General features: G+C 40.2%; 1 protein-coding gene across 1 annotated transcript in view; it reads left to right on the forward strand.

Annotated features, from left to right (window-relative positions):
• LOC142754118 (zinc finger protein GLIS3-like) overlaps positions 1 to 17,830 on the forward strand; it is a 54,348-nt gene that overhangs the window by 2,213 nt on the left and 34,305 nt on the right. Inside the window, exons 2-3 of the mRNA XM_075860354.1 lie at positions 1,046 to 1,180; positions 15,494 to 15,660. Of these exons, the coding sequence (XP_075716469.1) occupies positions 1,046 to 1,180; positions 15,494 to 15,660 (302 nt within the window). The remainder of the gene's footprint in view (positions 1 to 1,045; positions 1,181 to 15,493; positions 15,661 to 17,830) is intronic.

The raw sequence follows: 17,830 nt of genomic DNA on the forward strand, positions 1-17,830 counted from the left end.
ACATCTGCGGACTTCATTGCAGAATTTTGACTCTCCATTGAAGTCAATGGAGAAATTCCGCAATGAGTCCGCAACAAGTCCGCGACACGTCCGCAACAACCATTGTATGCTGCGGACACCAAATTCCGCACCGCAGCCTATGCTCCGCAGCGGAATTGTCCGCAACGTGTAAACGAACCCAACCACAAAGCTGTGGAAGGCAATGGAGAAACGTGTACGCCGCAGATTTCCGCTGCGGACTGTCCGCAGTGGAATTCCAGAGCAATTCTGCCACGTCTGGTCATGCCCTATGAATACATTGCAGCACTTTCTGTGTATAAATGTACGTATTGCTATATGGCACATAAAATAATGTTTTGCTGTAGCGATCACAAAAACACATTAAACCTGCAGGCTTTCTTTAATCCTTTCGGGTGCAGTGTCTCCAGCATAACGATCTAATGTACCTCTCTCTGCAATAAATGCCTTTTATTAATTTCTTTATTCTCACTCATGTGTACCTCCTACACTATCTGACGTCTCAATTCTGGAACCTGGAACATTCCAAAAAATGTTTCGCCACGGTCATCTCACCAAACTTCGTTCTGGTTTAGCTGTGGACTTGGTTTGTTGTCGCGTTATTGTATCTAATTGCGACACTTTTAGTTTTAGTTCTTTAAATGTTGTTATACGTTACTTTTGTTCACTAAGGCATTTTTTTATGAGACTTGAGGTTTGGCCAACATATGCCTTTCCACAAGGACATTTTAGAAGTTAAAAAAAACAGTTTTGCTGTCACGGGTATAAAAAAAGGGAGACTAGAATTCTTGTCCCTTTTGTGGGATGATATATATTCTAACCTCTTATGATGGAAATATAATTCTGACTGAAAGGTGCACTTTCTTCTCGCTGTCAAAAAGTTTTGTTTATAAATAGTTTTTTCTCACGTCACCTCTGACTAACATCAACTAACTAATATCACATCAACCTGGCTACATGGCAAACTTCTACATACGTGTGGGGTATGAAAGCTATTATAATGGGGCATGTTGTTTCTATCCATTAGTTTTGAGGATAAAGTGCTGTACTCAAACTTTTCTTTAAGAAGCGCTATCTTCGGCAGTACCATAGAAATGAATGGAGCTGTGGCCGAGCGTGTTCAGTACTGCTCCATTAATATGGGGCTGACAGGGATGAAAAGGTAAGTATGTTCTCGTGATTGGTAGAGTCCCAGCGGTAGGATCACCACCAATCAGATAATTATCACCTATCCTGTGGATAGGTGATAAATATTGATTACCCCATCAACCTTTATTAGATTTACATTCAATTGGCAATAGTGTCCTTATCATTTACCTATGCCTCTACAGTATATTATCACAAAAATAGAGGTCCAATCACTATACAGTATAAAAGATATATGAGGTAATTAAACAGTGCATAATTCTGAACATAAAAAAATATTCATAGGTTCTTGTACACTTAAAGGGTCACTCCAGTCCAGAACTAAAATGGTGCCGTTATAGAGATCCTCTTGTTTCCTCTACTAGGCCGCAGCTGAAGCCTGTGCTAGAGATAGCAATAAAACAGTGCATTTTGGGAGTCAATAAAGGAAATATATCCAAAAAGGATCATATGATTTTATAATGATAACTAACTCCCTGCAGGCTACTAATAGGATACCAGTGATGATGGGGCTTGGATAATAAAGAAGATGTAGAAATCCCTAATTTCTCAGTCAGGGTTCACGACACATAGTTTCTAACTATCAGTTTAGTTTTCCCAGCCTGGGAAGGACTTAGCTGTGTGCACCTGCCAATTGATATCTGTGTAAGTCTGCCGTCAGGAGCCTCTGTCGGCATTTCTATCATATTTGACTGGAATAATAACACAACAGTCAGCGCTCTTGTTCTTGTCAAAACAACGAACACGACAACAGAATATCAATCAATGGGTTCCGTCGGGCGTTGTTTGTGTTCGTCGTAAAATGTATCTGACTGCAAAAGGGCTGGTATAATCGTAGTGTTCACTAGCTTGTGTCACCCACTATTACTACCTCCTTTATTAGGGTCACTAGGGTTATACCTAGCTTTCCTACCTTTCCTTTGTATTAATGCTAACCATCTTCTTTGCCCCTAAGTGTTTTGTGTCATGAATTACAACGTGCACACATAGTATAATAAAAGCAATATTTATTAATACAAATCACACTTAGATATAAAACACAATATACACAGAACACAATAAATATATTCTCTGTATAGTATCAGTATACCCCAATACACAAACAACTTAATATGTATTGAATATACTGACACTACACGGTACACGGCACATTACCAGTACAATATATTACAATACTATACTAACACCCACCCACCTACCTAAACATAAATATATATTCACAATATTGTATCTGTACACCTCAATACATATAATAACTTAATATGTACTAAGTATAATAATACTACACGTGGCACAGTATTATTGACTACACTATACCACCCACCCACTTACCTAAACATAAATATACAATACAATACCCACTATCTATGAGACCCCTCCCCACCTGGCTCTAACTATCCCTGTAACTAAAGGGTTAATCTTGTACACAATAAGGGGCTGTAAGGAAAGCGTGTGGGATGTGGATGTGAGCTGAAAGGGTTGCTGTTCAGTGCCTGTAGAGTGAGTTCAGCAAGCCTGCTTTGGTGGAATCCAGCGTCTATTCAGGTAGGGTCTGATGTGAAGCTCTGAAGGTCCAGGAGGGGTTAAATGTATGGGGAGAAGGTTAGGATAATGACCAGGGGAAATGCTTATTGTATAGGGGGAGCACATGGAGAGGGGAGGATACTTAGTGGTGCATGTGGTCCTTCCTCGGTTAGTGGGGCAGGAACAAGAGGTCTGTTGGTCTGTGGTGGTGCAGGAAGCAAGAAGGTGAAGTGTAGGGCTGCACCCCTGTCTGTGCACTTCTGTACGACATCACATACTCATGCACGTGCAGGGTAGAGGGGGCAGGCCTTGAGAACCTCCTGTGTCGGGGGATACAATGTGTTCACTGTCTATGGTCCCCCCCCCCCCCCCCCCCCGGAGGGTAAGAGGCAAGGGAAACAAAGGAAATCTTCAGCAAGCTGGAGCCAACTGTGCTAAGCATTTTCCCACAGGCATATGTGTGAATACACACCTATGCCTGATGGGACAATAGATATACATACATATACATCCATATACACATATATAGATATAGATACATTAAACACTTCTCTACACTGACAATGTCGTCATGGTTTCTGTTATAATGAAAAACCATGACGGCGATGTGAACAGAGTATAAGGAGAGGTAAATAGCATACGGTTGAATCATGTAGTCATGGAGATAGCAGCCAGTTGATGCTACAATATAGAAAATATATGTTTACAGCAAATAACAAGAAGCACAAAGACTACACAATGTAAAAATAAGGAACACATATAAACACCTGATTTTACATTTTCGACCTGAGAGTTCCTTCAAGCGAGGCTTATCATAGTATTAGGTTATTTTTCTTTTGGTCTTAAAGAATATTTTTAGAAACGCGATGGGAAAGTAGCTGTCTATGTAGTAAGCTGTAATAAAAATAATGGAAAATGGTTGCACATGGCAACATGGTGCACCACTGTCTTTTACTGTGCGTAGAAGAACATCTGTAGTTGCTCGCACTAAGCATCTGCAAAACTTCTGTAGCTTAATACATGATGCTTGAGATTGATACTATGTATTTCCAAGAAGCTGAACTTGATTTGTGTGAGAATGTATAGTAAAGTCTACCTATACTATAGATACACAGTGGTGAAATGTTGATGCATGATAGTATATCACTTGGTTCACATTTGAGTTTGAGTCATATGCAGTGGTTTTCAGGGGTCTTAACGTGTTTGTAGCAACATAAGACTTCAAATTCCACCTCTTGACATTCATAGATTGGCTGTTTTAAGCCTTATGAAAGTAATAATAATATATCAATGCAACTATTAATATCTATATAGTATCATAGCATTGAAAACGAAAAGTAAGCATTCAAACTCCAGCTTTTCTGAGTGACAAACACCGACTATGGACCTAGAATATAAATAAAATATTTGCCTTCTCTCTAAGTTAATTTAAGAACCAAAAGGAGGACTGGCAGTGCATAGTTTTTGTATAAAAGTGCCTACTTGGCTTCAGATGTTTGCCTACACTATGTTTTTCTAGAAATGCCACTAACATAAAAGAGTGTATACTGGCAAAAGTTAAAGGATTGCTTAAAAAATCTGCTCAGTATCAATTCTTATCCTGATATGAACCTTGGATGCTATAAATGTCTCTGTTTTTTCTCTATAACACTGCTTGCCGGTGCTTCATGTATATTCATGTTGTAAAGTTTAATAGAGAACAAAAATACATTTTTGGATGTGAGTAGGATAGTTTTGTTGGGGATCTGTTGTTGTAGGATAACATTTATTAATGTAGTGTCAACACAATATCAGTCACAATTTAATAAAGATTGTGGTCCATATATTCAGATTGCAACTGCTTTTTTTCCCCCTGTTATGCGAACGTTGGTTATTTACAGCCATTTAACATATGGTTCATTTTCTTTACTTCAGACCATGACCTTTACCCACGGCAGGAGTTTCGAGTCATGAGCCACAGGATTTGCCATAAATGCCTGATAGGTGCAGGTGCCACCTCTGAGCCCTTACCTATCAGGAGAACTGGGGTTCTATTATACCCATTCACTAATTTACGTTGGTCACTTTCACCATAAAATTCAATACATAGGTGGCGCCACATGTGCGTGACCCTTTAGACTAAGTCTATAAGAGTTATGGAAATGGCGGAGCAAACAGCGGGATCCGCACCTGTCAAGGTGTGGATATAACTTAAATGTTTAAAATAAGAAGGCTCCTTTAAGCATGGGTGAAGTTATATAAATGTGAGTCACTTGTCTGGAAAATGGCCCAGAGAAAAGATACATTGTTTCCTATGGCAAGCAGTATACATTCAAATTTTCTAAACTTGACAGCAGAAAAATGAAACGGATGAGCAACTTTTTGGTATGACTTTTGGTATGACTTTTTTGGTGTTACACTGTACAAGAAAAAAACATATCACAGAAACGATTCTAATCAAATAATACAAGTGGTAATATTTCTCTGCCCACACCACTTCCTCAAATTATAGACTGGAACAATAAGTTCCGGACACAAAATAAAGGAAAGTACAAGTACAATTTTTTTTTGTATAATGGGAAAAGTGTGTATCTTGGTCTGTGGCTTATACTTAGAAAATGTCACAAACCTGAGCCCAAGAACTTTCAAGTCTGTCAGAAAATGTAAATAACTCAATGGACAGGGATCCTGGTGAGCGACCGGGCTTAAACCAGATGCTTGGTTGGTAAAGAAATTCTATGAAAGCATCAAACAGAGATAAGAAGACAGGAGGCTTACATTATCTATCATCACATTATGAATCAGCATGGGATGCTATTCAGGATGGCAAGAGCAATGCCTCTGTGCAGTTAATCCATACAATATGTTCCATCTTGAGGTTTAGTGACTTCTTGACCGTATTCTCCAGTATATAAAGTATATGTCCCTTGGCGGGATTTTTCTTCCATGTTTAATTAATTTACTTTCTAATACCATCTGTCTGGAGGCCACTGCAATCAGTTGGCAAATTTTTTTCTTCTCAGACACCAATCTAAATAAATATGCAGTGCTCAGAGTAAACACATTCAGATTCATTCAGCGACAAAGCTAGACTAAAGGAAATCCAAGTTTCTCTTTCTCTGAGTCAACACTGTTCTATAGTCACATATGTGAGTAAGCCCAGAATGAAAAGACATGATTCATAAATCATGATAAAGTCTAGCAAAAGAGGCTTGTCTGGCAACACACCATGTTGTATTATCATCTTGTTCGAATGTAGACTTACTCATAAGCTTGCTGAGGGAAGCAGAAGAACATGTAATGCAAATGAAATGGGAATGGAATGTATGAAATCTACCCGTTTCTGCTTCTAACAGCTAAGTTAACTGTTAAGTGAGACATGGAATTGTTATCAAGGCAAGAAAAACTATATTATAAGAAAAATAGTATTTCATATAATTTAAAGAGGTTTTCCCATCAGAGACATTTATGACATATCCACAGGATATGTCATAAATGTCAGATAGATGCGGGTCCCACCTCTGTGACCTGCACCTCTCTCTAAAACGGGGCCCCCTAAACCCCGTTCTACCTTTGTCTGTTTTCACTGCCTCCCGTCCACTTCCTGGTTATATGGTCGGGAGTTACGAAAACAGTGTGGCTCGCTGAGCTACGCTGTTTCCGTAACTCCCATAGTAGTGAATGGCAATTACGTAAGCAGCGTAGCATGCGAGCTACCCTGTTTCTGTAACTACCATGCAGTTCTATGGGACTTACGGAAGCAGCATAGCTCAGCGAGATATGCTGTTTTCGTAACTCTCGACCATGTAACATTATTCATGGTCAGAATTCAGCCACAACACAGCGGCAGAACGGGGTTTAGGGGGCCCCATTCTGGAGATAGGTGTGGGTCCCAGAGGTGGGACCCACATCTATCTGACATTTATAACATGGAACCATGTCCTGTGGATATGTCATAAATGTGTCTCATGGGAAAACCCAGACCATATAAACAGCTACGCTGTTTTTGTAACTACCGACGATGTAACCAGGAAGTGGCCTGAAGGCAGCGAGAACAGGCAAAGGTAGAACAGGGTTTAGGGGGCCCCGTTCTAAGGATAGGTGCGGGTTCCAGAGGTGGGACCCGCATCTATCTGACATTTATAACATGGAACCCTGTCACCCCTCCCAAAGAAAATGACAAGTACATGTTAGTTCTTGCATTGACCTCTACTTTAAAGTGGTTAAATATTCTAGTTACCAGCTTCTTAATTTATGTTAAGCTTGGTTGTTGACCACCAATATGGCCACTGTCTCTTACAGTAGTATATCCTCCCCTGACAGCAATGACTGTTTTGTGTCTTACTGAGGCTTCGTCCAGGCTCCTAGTGTGCACCTGTTGGCCTACAGAGGACATTGTATACAGGACTGCATTGGAGAGTGGTGGGTTGGTAATCTAGCATAATGTGATGTCACAATATGTTAAAAATGGTTTTCCACATAACTGCCTATAAACCTACTTAGCTATCTTGAAGGGGTTTTCCCGTAGTCAATATTTATCACCTATCCACAGGACCCCCACCGATCCTGAGAACTGGCTTACCTGGCCGTCCTTATGCGCCCCATATGAATAGAGCAATACTGCGCATGCTCGGCCACCACTCCATTAATTTCTAAGGGGCTGCCGAGCGATATCTCTGGCAGTCCCATAGAAAGTTAATGGAGCAGTGGCCATGCATGCACAGTCCTGGGATCGGTCGGGATCCCAGCGGTCACATCTCTAAGATTATATATATTTATCACCTATCCTGAGGATAGGTGATAAATATCGATTACGGGAAAACCCCTTTAAAGCTTACATCCAATAAAAACAAAAAACTTTCGTAAACCGTCTTCCTAGGTCAGCTGTTTGTGCTGCAGACCTCTCCTTCTTCCTAATTCACTAACCGAAAGGTTTTATCAATGTCTACCATGTTATAGTGGAGCTGCAGCTCAGTCACTGTATCTTTAAGGCCTAGTTCACACAGAAGAATCGACCTCAAAATTCCTTCAGGAATTTTGAGGCAGATTTTGACCTGCCTGCACTCTCTTTGCCCGTTTTTTTTGTAGCGTTTTTCGGCCGCAGGGGAAAACGAAGCGAAAACCGCTTTCTCTGCCTTCCATTGATGTTAATGGGAGGTCAGAGACGGAATGCCTAAAGAAAGAGCATGATTATTCTTTTTCCCACGAGCATTTTTTTTCCGGTTGCGGGAAAAAAATGACTCCGCCTCCCATTGAAATCAATGGGAGTAGTTTTCAGCCGTTTTTTGCCGCGGTTTCTGACGCGGTTTGACACTGAGGGACATATCCTAAAAGGTTTATATGTGGATCACTGGACTCAAAAGAAACAGTTCTGTGACCAACTCAGCTCTGCTATGTACTGAATAACTTAAGATCGCCATAGACAAAATATAGTTGCTTATCCAAACAGACATTTTATTCCCATGGACGTATTGTGCTAAATTGCCGCTAGTCTCGGGGGGGAAACAATAGGGTGAGAAATGTTGTTAAGGGTTGGATCAAGAGAACAATTGGGCAACATTTCTTGCATCTATAGATATGTCTGAATAGAATATGTAGCAACTTGCAGAAGAGAAACTCTGAAGGATATTTACTGGTGATTTGTTTTATTTTAGTGGGAAATGATCTTTCAGTATCTCAGCATCTTTGCCACTGGGAATTAGTCACTTTTATGATGATCACAGTATAAAAAAATCACAAATTCAAAAAGCCTTGTATTCACTTAATGATAAAAGTACAATGTATGTGAGCATTAAAAGATGTGTATGCAGGACATCTGCTCCATGGCACGCTCGTCCTGTCACATACTTCATCATTCATAACTATTTATGCTTTTCGTTTTTACATAACATTCAGTTCAGTGAATGGCCCTCAAGTAGTGCTGAGTTAACTCGTATTAAGTGTTCCACTTGGCTTGCTTTATACTTAAGAGATGGGCTTGCCAGCTGCCTTCTGTTTTTGTTTAGTATATTGTGCAGTCCAACTGAAACTGGAACAGCGGACTACAAAATGAAAACCATCAACAGCAAATAACGGACATTCCCATAAACACACAAAAAGCCTTATATGGATTAAAATATGGCCTTGTGGTGTAATAAAATGCACTTTAATTCTAATGTGACTGCATGTTTCAGAGTATTGATATATTTCCATGTTTTATTGGGTGTGGTTCGGTCCATGTACCACTTTATGTACTTTGTCCCTATGTGCTTGGTTTCTTAATCAGGAATATAGGGTAATGTGATCTACACCCACTGTCTGATGGTGTCACGCCATAATGATTGCCCTAGGAGAGAATTATGAGTTACCATTTTTTATTAAATTCCTTTTGTACGGTGCTGAGTTTGAATGAACTTAGTTGGTGGTAAATCACGCATGGCTTTGAACTGAAAACGGTGTAAATTCCAAACATTTATGCACTTTATGCAGTATGCTTACACCACATGTTGCATTTGATTAAGTCACTTTTTCATAGTATAGTGTCCTACATATGGCAAATTTTATATTATACTTACTATTTGTAATGTGATGCATGTAGAATAGACAAATATAGGCATGTTTTACCCCAAGATTTAGAGTTGTACTCACAATTTAGCCCTTACAAACCCAAGAAAAGGCAGAACATAGAGTACAAAGATTTGTGGCAAGCTTCACCCTCCTAGTAGTGCAGACCAAACACCAGCTTGTCGGTTCCTGTTTGGTCCTCTGCAATCTTAGCGCCCTACTTTGTAATTCAGCCCATGTCTCATTAACTAATAGTACCAATATTTACTAATAGTAGTAAATAGGAAAAGTAAAATATAGTACAAAAACCTATTTTACACTGCCCTATTTAAAGTGATGCACCATGCACAAGCTAAAAATTCAACTTTTGGTGGTAGAGACCCCTCCTATCACTCTTTGTCTTCCTAAATATCCTCCTCCGCTTCTATATTTTTATTTTATCATCTACTTAATGTGTGACCATATCTCTCCTGTATTAAGCTACAAAGACCTGCTATTTGTCCATTAGTTTTTTCTCATACTCTCATCTATTCTTTCTTCCACTAAGGTTCTGTAGGGTATGGCAGAACTCTTAAATAACAGGGGAAAAAAATCATAGCAGATTAATGATTTTCTTCCTCCTACACCAATGTTTCAGCCAGATATAAACCTGAATATTCTCCCTTTAGTCACAGCAGAGGAAGAAAAAAAAAAACAGGACCCAAGGTTACAACTTATATTCCTTAAACCATTGTAGAGGCCTTTCCAATTATTTTTAACATTGCGATCCAGGACACCATGTCCCTGTCACAGTCCTTCTATTCATCCATATCCATGCCCTGGACTCCAGCATGTGGTTTCCTGCAGTTGCATATTCATTTGAACCAATGACACCAGGATGTGATAGCTTGCTGCAACATTGAACCAATCAGAACTCTTTATGGCTGTTGATACCAATGTAAGTACCATTACATTTGTTCTGGGTAAGAATCACATAACAGACACTGGACACCATACCCAGCACATTATTACTTTCTGTTTGGTTGTTTTCCATGGTCTTATAAGATAATTAACAATTAATTATCAATCTACTTATTAAAGGGCATCTGTTACCAAACAGAACTGCTGGGCCAAGGTAAAGTCTATAGGTGCATCTGCACCCACCAAACAAAACCCAGATACTCCTAATGCCGTTTGATCTCTTGAGCTGTATGATAATGACCTTTTATGAGTCTTATCAATCAATCAGATGTGCTCAGGGGGGCTCACACTTTTTATTAGGGAGAAGGGTTAGATGGAGTGCATGTATTGTGCAGGGTTCTTGAAAAGATTAAGATAATTTTTTCACTAATATTATTAACCGTATTTGTTTGTTTACTTGTTAAATGTATAGAAACATATACTATTGATCTCAATGGGTTATTTAGCTGACCCCTAGAAGAAGCCAGAATGCTGGCGAAACGCGCGTCAGGGGCTCACTAATTTTAATATTCCAATGTGCAGCAAAATGGCTTCTAGCTACATAGTACATTATTAGTTTGTACGCAGCTAACTCCATTGCCACAAGCGGACAGGCTATCAGCTGTCCTGTACGTGTGCCAGGGAGGTCTCGAGACTTTTGCGCAACCTCGCTTGGCTCTATTCGGGCGGTAGTGCGTGATTCGGCGTTCACCTGCTTTAGCCGTCTGTGGGACCCTGAGATCAACCTCCGGCGTCCCACACCGGACGGTCTCTCCTGCATCGCCGTCCCAGTTCCCACTGCAGGGGCACCGCTTCAGCCGACTATCCATCCGTGGTCCAACGGGCCGGGCACAATCCAGCGAGAATCTCTCGCCCCTGCCGCCCGGCAGTTCTGGACGGCACCCACCGCACTGCCGCTCTGCTGACCCAGGCAGAGCGCCGCTGCGGGGTCTGTATCATCCGAACTGCAGCCAAACACTCCGGACGCTTGTCCTGCAACGCTGCCTCAGCTCTGCCTCGCAGGGGCGCCGCTGCAGTATCCCTTCGTCCGGAGTTGTCGGGCATTAGCTCCAGATGGCATCCCCCACATTGCTGCTCTGCTCTAACTAGGGAGCACCGCTGTGGGAGATTGCACTGTCTGGACCTTATTCAGACAGTGCTGCATATCAATTGCACGGTAGCACAGCACTCACGTGCTATTCATATTGGGGTTTCCTGTGCCAGTGACATACACATGTCACACTGTTTATTTGGCCTACAGGGTATCTGAGTCTGGGGGTCACTCACACATACCCAATTGCACTAATTGTAACTTTTGTTACATATTGTCTATTTTAATCAAATAAATAAAAGTTATATATTACAAGACCACATACTTTCCTTCTCCCTTTCCACAATTGTGCATACTTACCTAGGTGGTGTACACCAATGTGGTCTATCTTTCACATATTATATGTGTGATTGGTGGCCTCCCATTCATTAGGTTATTTAGCTGATAATCAAATGCTCATTGTCAATCTGGTTTTGTTTCTTGTTTATTTTTGAGTTAATGTAATGTTAAAGAGACATTTTTGCAGCAGGGTCTCAATCTGTTTCATTGTGCATTCATTAGTGTCCACAAAAACACGATTGTGAGCCGAGCATGGATGGCTAGATGTCTGCTGGTAGTTCCTACTTAAGGCCCCATGCACCCGAACGTGCTTTTGCGGCCGCAATTCCCCTGAAAATCCATGGGAGAATTGCAGCCCTATTCATTCCTATGGGGCCATGCACACGACCGTGGGTCCAGGCTCATAGCAAATAATGGCAGCGGCCATGTGCATGGCCCGCGATTTACAGGTGGCTCGCGGATGACACTCCACCCCCGGCCGACCCGGAAGTCACGGCCGTGCACTTGGCTACAGTCATGTGCATGAGGCCTTAATGTACATTTGCTGGGTAGACAGCAACAGTATAAAAGCCTGTACCTAGATGTTGTAGATCTTAGAACATACTTGACCACTTATCACTTTCTTCTGTACTAAATTTAAGAGTAAACTTGTTTATCTCATACATATGTGGTACTACTTCTTTCCTGTTTCTTAAGCATTACACAATTTGCATAGCAATGAACATCATAGGATTAGTTCAGAGCACAGGCAGACCTCAAATACAATGATACAGAAGTAATTACTAACCTGGAAATGTTCCTACTGCTTATTAGTTCACACTCTGTTGATAGAATTGTGCCTTCATAGAGTGTATTTAATTAAGGGATTTAAAGGATACGGGGAAAAACTGAATATACTAATATGCAAATAGATTTTGGTTCTCCATGAACACCATGTGGTGAACAGCAGTATTGCAGTTAATGAATGATCCGATTATATTGTATTGACTTTACTTGTTCACCTCATTTTGAAGTATCACAAATAGTAAAGTCCATCCAAGCTGAGAACAGTCCAGTTATTCATATTAATGTCTTCCATGTGTGTAACTACAGTAGATTGTTTCGAGTGGCAACTATAGTATACTCCTGATCCTACTTCTATAGGTTTCAATCTACCCCAGCATATGGATTGTGATATAATTTAAACTTTTAATCTTCAAAAAAAAAAAAATGTGTTCCTAGTAATATTTTTTTATTACAGTTGACATTTCTGCAACAGTTTAGAAATGGTAATTATTAACCCCATAATGAATGCTAATACGCCTTTTTACGGAGTTTATTAAGGGTACTTATGCCACAGCTCCATCTTTTCACATCGCTGGGTCATAAACCCACCTTGGGTGTCCCGTGCCAGCTAGAGCGGCTGCCGGGCTGTCCAAATATAGCCGGACTGCTGGTCAAAGGCCAGGATCAAAGTTACTTCCAATCTCGTCTGTTTCAACCCCTTAGATGCCGTGTCTATAGCGACCACGCCATTTAAGTGGTTTCAGTGGAAGGGGTCTCCCTCTGTCATCCCATCTGCACCCCTGCAGTTTTACACTGACAGGCATAATAGTGTATTATAAATGCGATCAAACGTTCGAATAGTGAAGTCCCATAATAAAGTAAAATGAATAAAGTTTATAATATAAGAAAATAAAAAATCCCAAGTAAAAAAATAAAAAAAACTTTATTTTTACGCCTGCAAATAGGTTTCTAATTTAAAAAAACCCTGCAAGCGCGGTAAAAAAAATAGAGCAGTTTTCTGTTTATCCGCCTTATAAAAAGTGCAAAAATAAATATCAAAACGTCGTATGTAAAACATAAAATGGTACCAATAAAGACTAAAAGTTGTCATGCAAAAAATAAGCCCTCAAACAGCTACGTCGGTGGAAAAATAAGAATGTTATGGCTTCCTAGAATATGGCGACACAAAAACAAATACTTAAAAAAAAAAGTGTTTTTATTGTGTAAAAGTAGTAAAACATAGAAAACGATATAACTTTGGTATCGCCGTAATGATAACGACCTGCAAGATAAAGTCATTATCTCATTTATACCATGGAATTGTTGTTTTCTTTTCTATTCTCCACCAAAAAAGTTAATAAAAGTTCATCAACACGTTATATGTGTCCCAAAATTGTGCCATTAAAAATTAAACTCGTCCTGCTGAAAAAATTGCTTGGTCATTAAAGAGGCTCTGTCACCAGATTTTGCACCCCCTATCTGCTATTGCAGCAGATCGGCGCTGCAATGTAGATTACAGTAACGTTTTTATTTTTTAAAAACGAGCATTTTTGGCCAAGTTATGACCATTTTCATATTTATGCAAATGAGGCTCGCAAAAGTACAACTGGGCGTGTTGAAAAGTAAAAGTACAACTGGGCGTGTATTATGTGCGTACATCGGGGCGTGTTTACTACTTTTACTAGCTGGGCGTTGTGTATAGAAGTGTCATCCACTTCTCTTCACAACGCCCAGCTTCTGGCAGTGCACATCGTGTCGGCACCAGAGGCTACAGATGATTCTGCAGCAGCATCGGCGTTTGCAGGTAAGTCGATGTAGCTACTTACCTGCAAATGCTGATGCTGCTGCAGAATCAAGTGTAGCCTCTGGTGCCGACACGATGCAGGACCTGTGAGTGACGTCACAGTGCTGCACTGCCAGAAGCTGGGCGTTCTGAAGAGAAGTGGATGACACTTCTATACACAACGCCCAGCTAGTAATAGTAGTAAACACACCCCGATGTACGCACATAATACACGCCCAGTTGTACTTTTACTTTTCAACACGCCCAGTTGTACTTTTGCAAGCCTCATTTGCATAAATACGAAAATGGTCATAACTTGGCCAAAAATGCTCGTTTTTTAAAAATAAAAACGTTACTGTAATCTAAATTGCAGCGCCGATCTGCTGCAATAGCAGATAGGGGCTGCAAAATCTGGTGACAGAGCCTCTTTAAGGCCCAAAATAGGCTGGTCACTACATTAGTTTTTTTTTATATGCATTGTCTATGTACAGCTATGGCAAATATAATGAATTACAAAAATATTAGAATGCCTGTCCTTGACTTTACATTGCATGAAGCTTTCAGTTTACAGAACCTACTATGTAGACCTAAGCAGCATTACAAATCCATGCTCTGATCTCAGCTTTATGCAAGTTTTTATATTTTCTATGTCCACCCACAACCTTACCTATATTGCATCCATCTATTACTGTAGGAAACAGGTATATCAATGCACGGCCAGTATTAGGGTATGTTCACACGGCTTATTTACGGACGTAATTCGGGCATTTTCCACCTCGATTTATGTCCGAAAATGCGGCTCGATAGCGTCGGCAAACATCTGCCCATTCATTTGAATGGGTCTTACGATGTTCTGTTCCGACGGTCATTTTTTTTTACGCCCCGCTGTCAAAGAAGTGACAGCGGGGCGTAAATAGACGCCCGCGTCAAAGAAGTGCCTGTCACTTCTTCAGACGTTAAATGGAGCCGTTTTCCATTGACTCCATGGAAAAACAGCTCCATTTACGTCCGTAATTGACGCAGCGAAAAAGCGCCTCAACATGCCATTACGCCTGAAATTACGGAGCTGTTTTCTCCTGAAAACAGCCCCGTAATTTCAGCCGTAACGGCCGCTGCCGTGTGAACATACCCTTAAAGTGGTCGCATTGGGACACAATCAATCACCGCACTAATATTCAAAGAGAATTGGCCTCCTAGCTGGACCTTTTTGTACTCACACAGGTATCGACCCCGATTATCTTAATACTGGTGTCTTCCATGAAAAATAGGTGAAACCAGTGACATTATTTATTTAGCCCATGAGGAGTAAAATAAAGTATTAGGTACATTTATTTTTCTGGGATATTTTATCGTGGTTTTTTTTTTAAGTTTACATTTTAACTGACATCATCTCTGCTTGATTTTAGATTTTCGCCTCATCATCTAAGCCCAAGGAGACTGAATGCACCCTTAAGTATGATGCCCAAAAGAACTCCACAGCAAGCCCAAATCCAGCAAACAGTGGCTTCTTATTCAAAGACGTATCCTGCAATAGCTAATGCTTCAGTACAACCAAATAGTCTTCATGTCCAAGGTGAGAGGCACTTTATTGTTGAATAATAATTTTATAATAATATTATATATATATTATTTAGACCTTATTTGGAAGTCTCCCTAATCATCTTCTAAAAGCATATCTGATCCAGGGTGGGACACTCTGTAAAATGCTAGCGTAGTCTACTGAACCCTTATAACGGCTGTGTATATACAGTATGTGTATGCATTCTGTGGCCATACATCAGTGATGTCAGACGGTCATTTTCTGAACTACTTGTCGTTCATCCACGGTCTGTGAAGGTTGTAGTTTTGTACGACTACACCATAAGATGAAGCAATAAATCACCCATTGATTTCTGCCTTGATCTGTGGCTTGGTCAGGGGTTCTGTTGATGGAATGCAGATCTGTTGTTTGGCATGAACGACTTTCCAATGACTGCACCAACAACAAAAAATGAAAAAAATCCAACACGGCAGATCAACTTTCCACAGGTATCTAACTTCGGTCAGTATTTGCCATGCTTATTTGTGTCACTAAAACGCGTCAACAGTTGTCAGAAAATGGTCTAAATCATTGAGCTATCCAAAATCTCTAGTATATGATTATTTTAAAGCCCAGTAATAGTTGGGTTACAACAGTTGAGCTTTTTTTTTTACTCAGAAAAGAACACTACTTCATGTACTCAGAAGCTTAAGTATTCTATTGATCTTTGTCAAACAATGTCCCTGAGATTTGATTCATTATGTAACAAGTCTACAATTTATTGCAGGCAAGAAAACTCTCTTCCGGGATATCTGTCAAATTCTCCTAGTTATACAACAATAGTGGGAAACTTAACACCAACATATAAATTATGAGCGTAGTGCTCTGCATGGGATTTTGTGCTGATGAGAAATGTATGGTTGCCTGCTGCATGTTGATTCACAACTGTTAGGGTATATTCACACGGGCTATTTTCAGACGTAATTTGGGCATTTTACGCCTCGAATTACGCCTGAAAAAACGCCCCCAATACGCCTACAAACATCTGCCCATTGCCTGCAATGGGTTTTACGATGTTCTGTTCCCACGAGCCTTTATTTTACGCGTCGCTGTCAAAAGACGGCGCGTAAAATTATGGCTCATCAAAAGAAGTGCAGGACACTTCTTGCGATGATTTTGGAGCCGTTTTTCATAGACCATTGAAAAACAGCTCCAAAAACGGCCGTAAAAAACGCCACGAAAGCGCCACCAAAAACGCGAGTTGCTCAAAAAACGTCTGAAAATCAGGAGCTGTTTTCCGTTTTTTGTTAAGCGTGTGAACATACCCTTACAATGTAAAAGATGACAGAAAAGCAATCAAGTCAAAATGTCATTTACAATACAGCTACAAAAAAATAATGCAATATACAGGACAAATTGTTGGCCGGCTTTGTAATTTTCATATATAGTGATTATTTATATATGTCTAGGAAAAGTTCAGGTATTATTACTGTCAATTAACATCATGTACTGTGCTACATATAGAGTGAAAATTGATTCATTTGTCCCAAAGATTATTATTTTATGTGCTGAAACTCCAAATCTTGCTTCTTTCTCAGCATCATACTTTTAGCTTTTATATTTTGTGTATGCTTAGTTTTACTAATTATCCCTATTCAGTAATCTATATGCAAATACCTATTTTGTATATGTAGCTTTTTTGTAAAGTTAAGGTATGCCTTATAGGCCCGTTTTAATCCAATATTCTGAATGAGTGTTATAATGGCGTTCATTGGACCCATCAGTGGAAATTATTCTGACGACCCATCCTCGATGTATACAAAACAAGTGTATGTCCAATTTAAGTTTTATTGTAATTTATGTTGTTATCATTGCACACACAAAAGATACAAGAGAATAAGGTCTAATAGGTAATTTGTTTATCAGCCCATAAGAAATACACCCTAGTGGAAAGGGATTGGCTCTAAAGTCAGCTCCAAATGTGGTTGTCTTCTGCTGGGGCCCTGTTAATGTAACGCTTCGTATTAAACTATAAGTCCAAGAGTGTACCTGGATACCAGTCTACTAGCATATTTGGAACATGGGGGTAGATCTCAGGGACAGTCACGCATAGTAGCACAGCATAGCGGGAACAGACTTCAGTGACACCATGCAAACTTATCAGAGAAGGAGCTGCGCTCCTGTGCAGGCGCAGTTGGGTAGCAGGCAGATACTTTGAATTACT

This window comes from Rhinoderma darwinii, chromosome 1 (genome assembly GCF_050947455.1).
Source record: "Rhinoderma darwinii isolate aRhiDar2 chromosome 1, aRhiDar2.hap1, whole genome shotgun sequence".
NCBI lineage: Eukaryota > Metazoa > Chordata > Amphibia > Anura > Rhinodermatidae > Rhinoderma > Rhinoderma darwinii.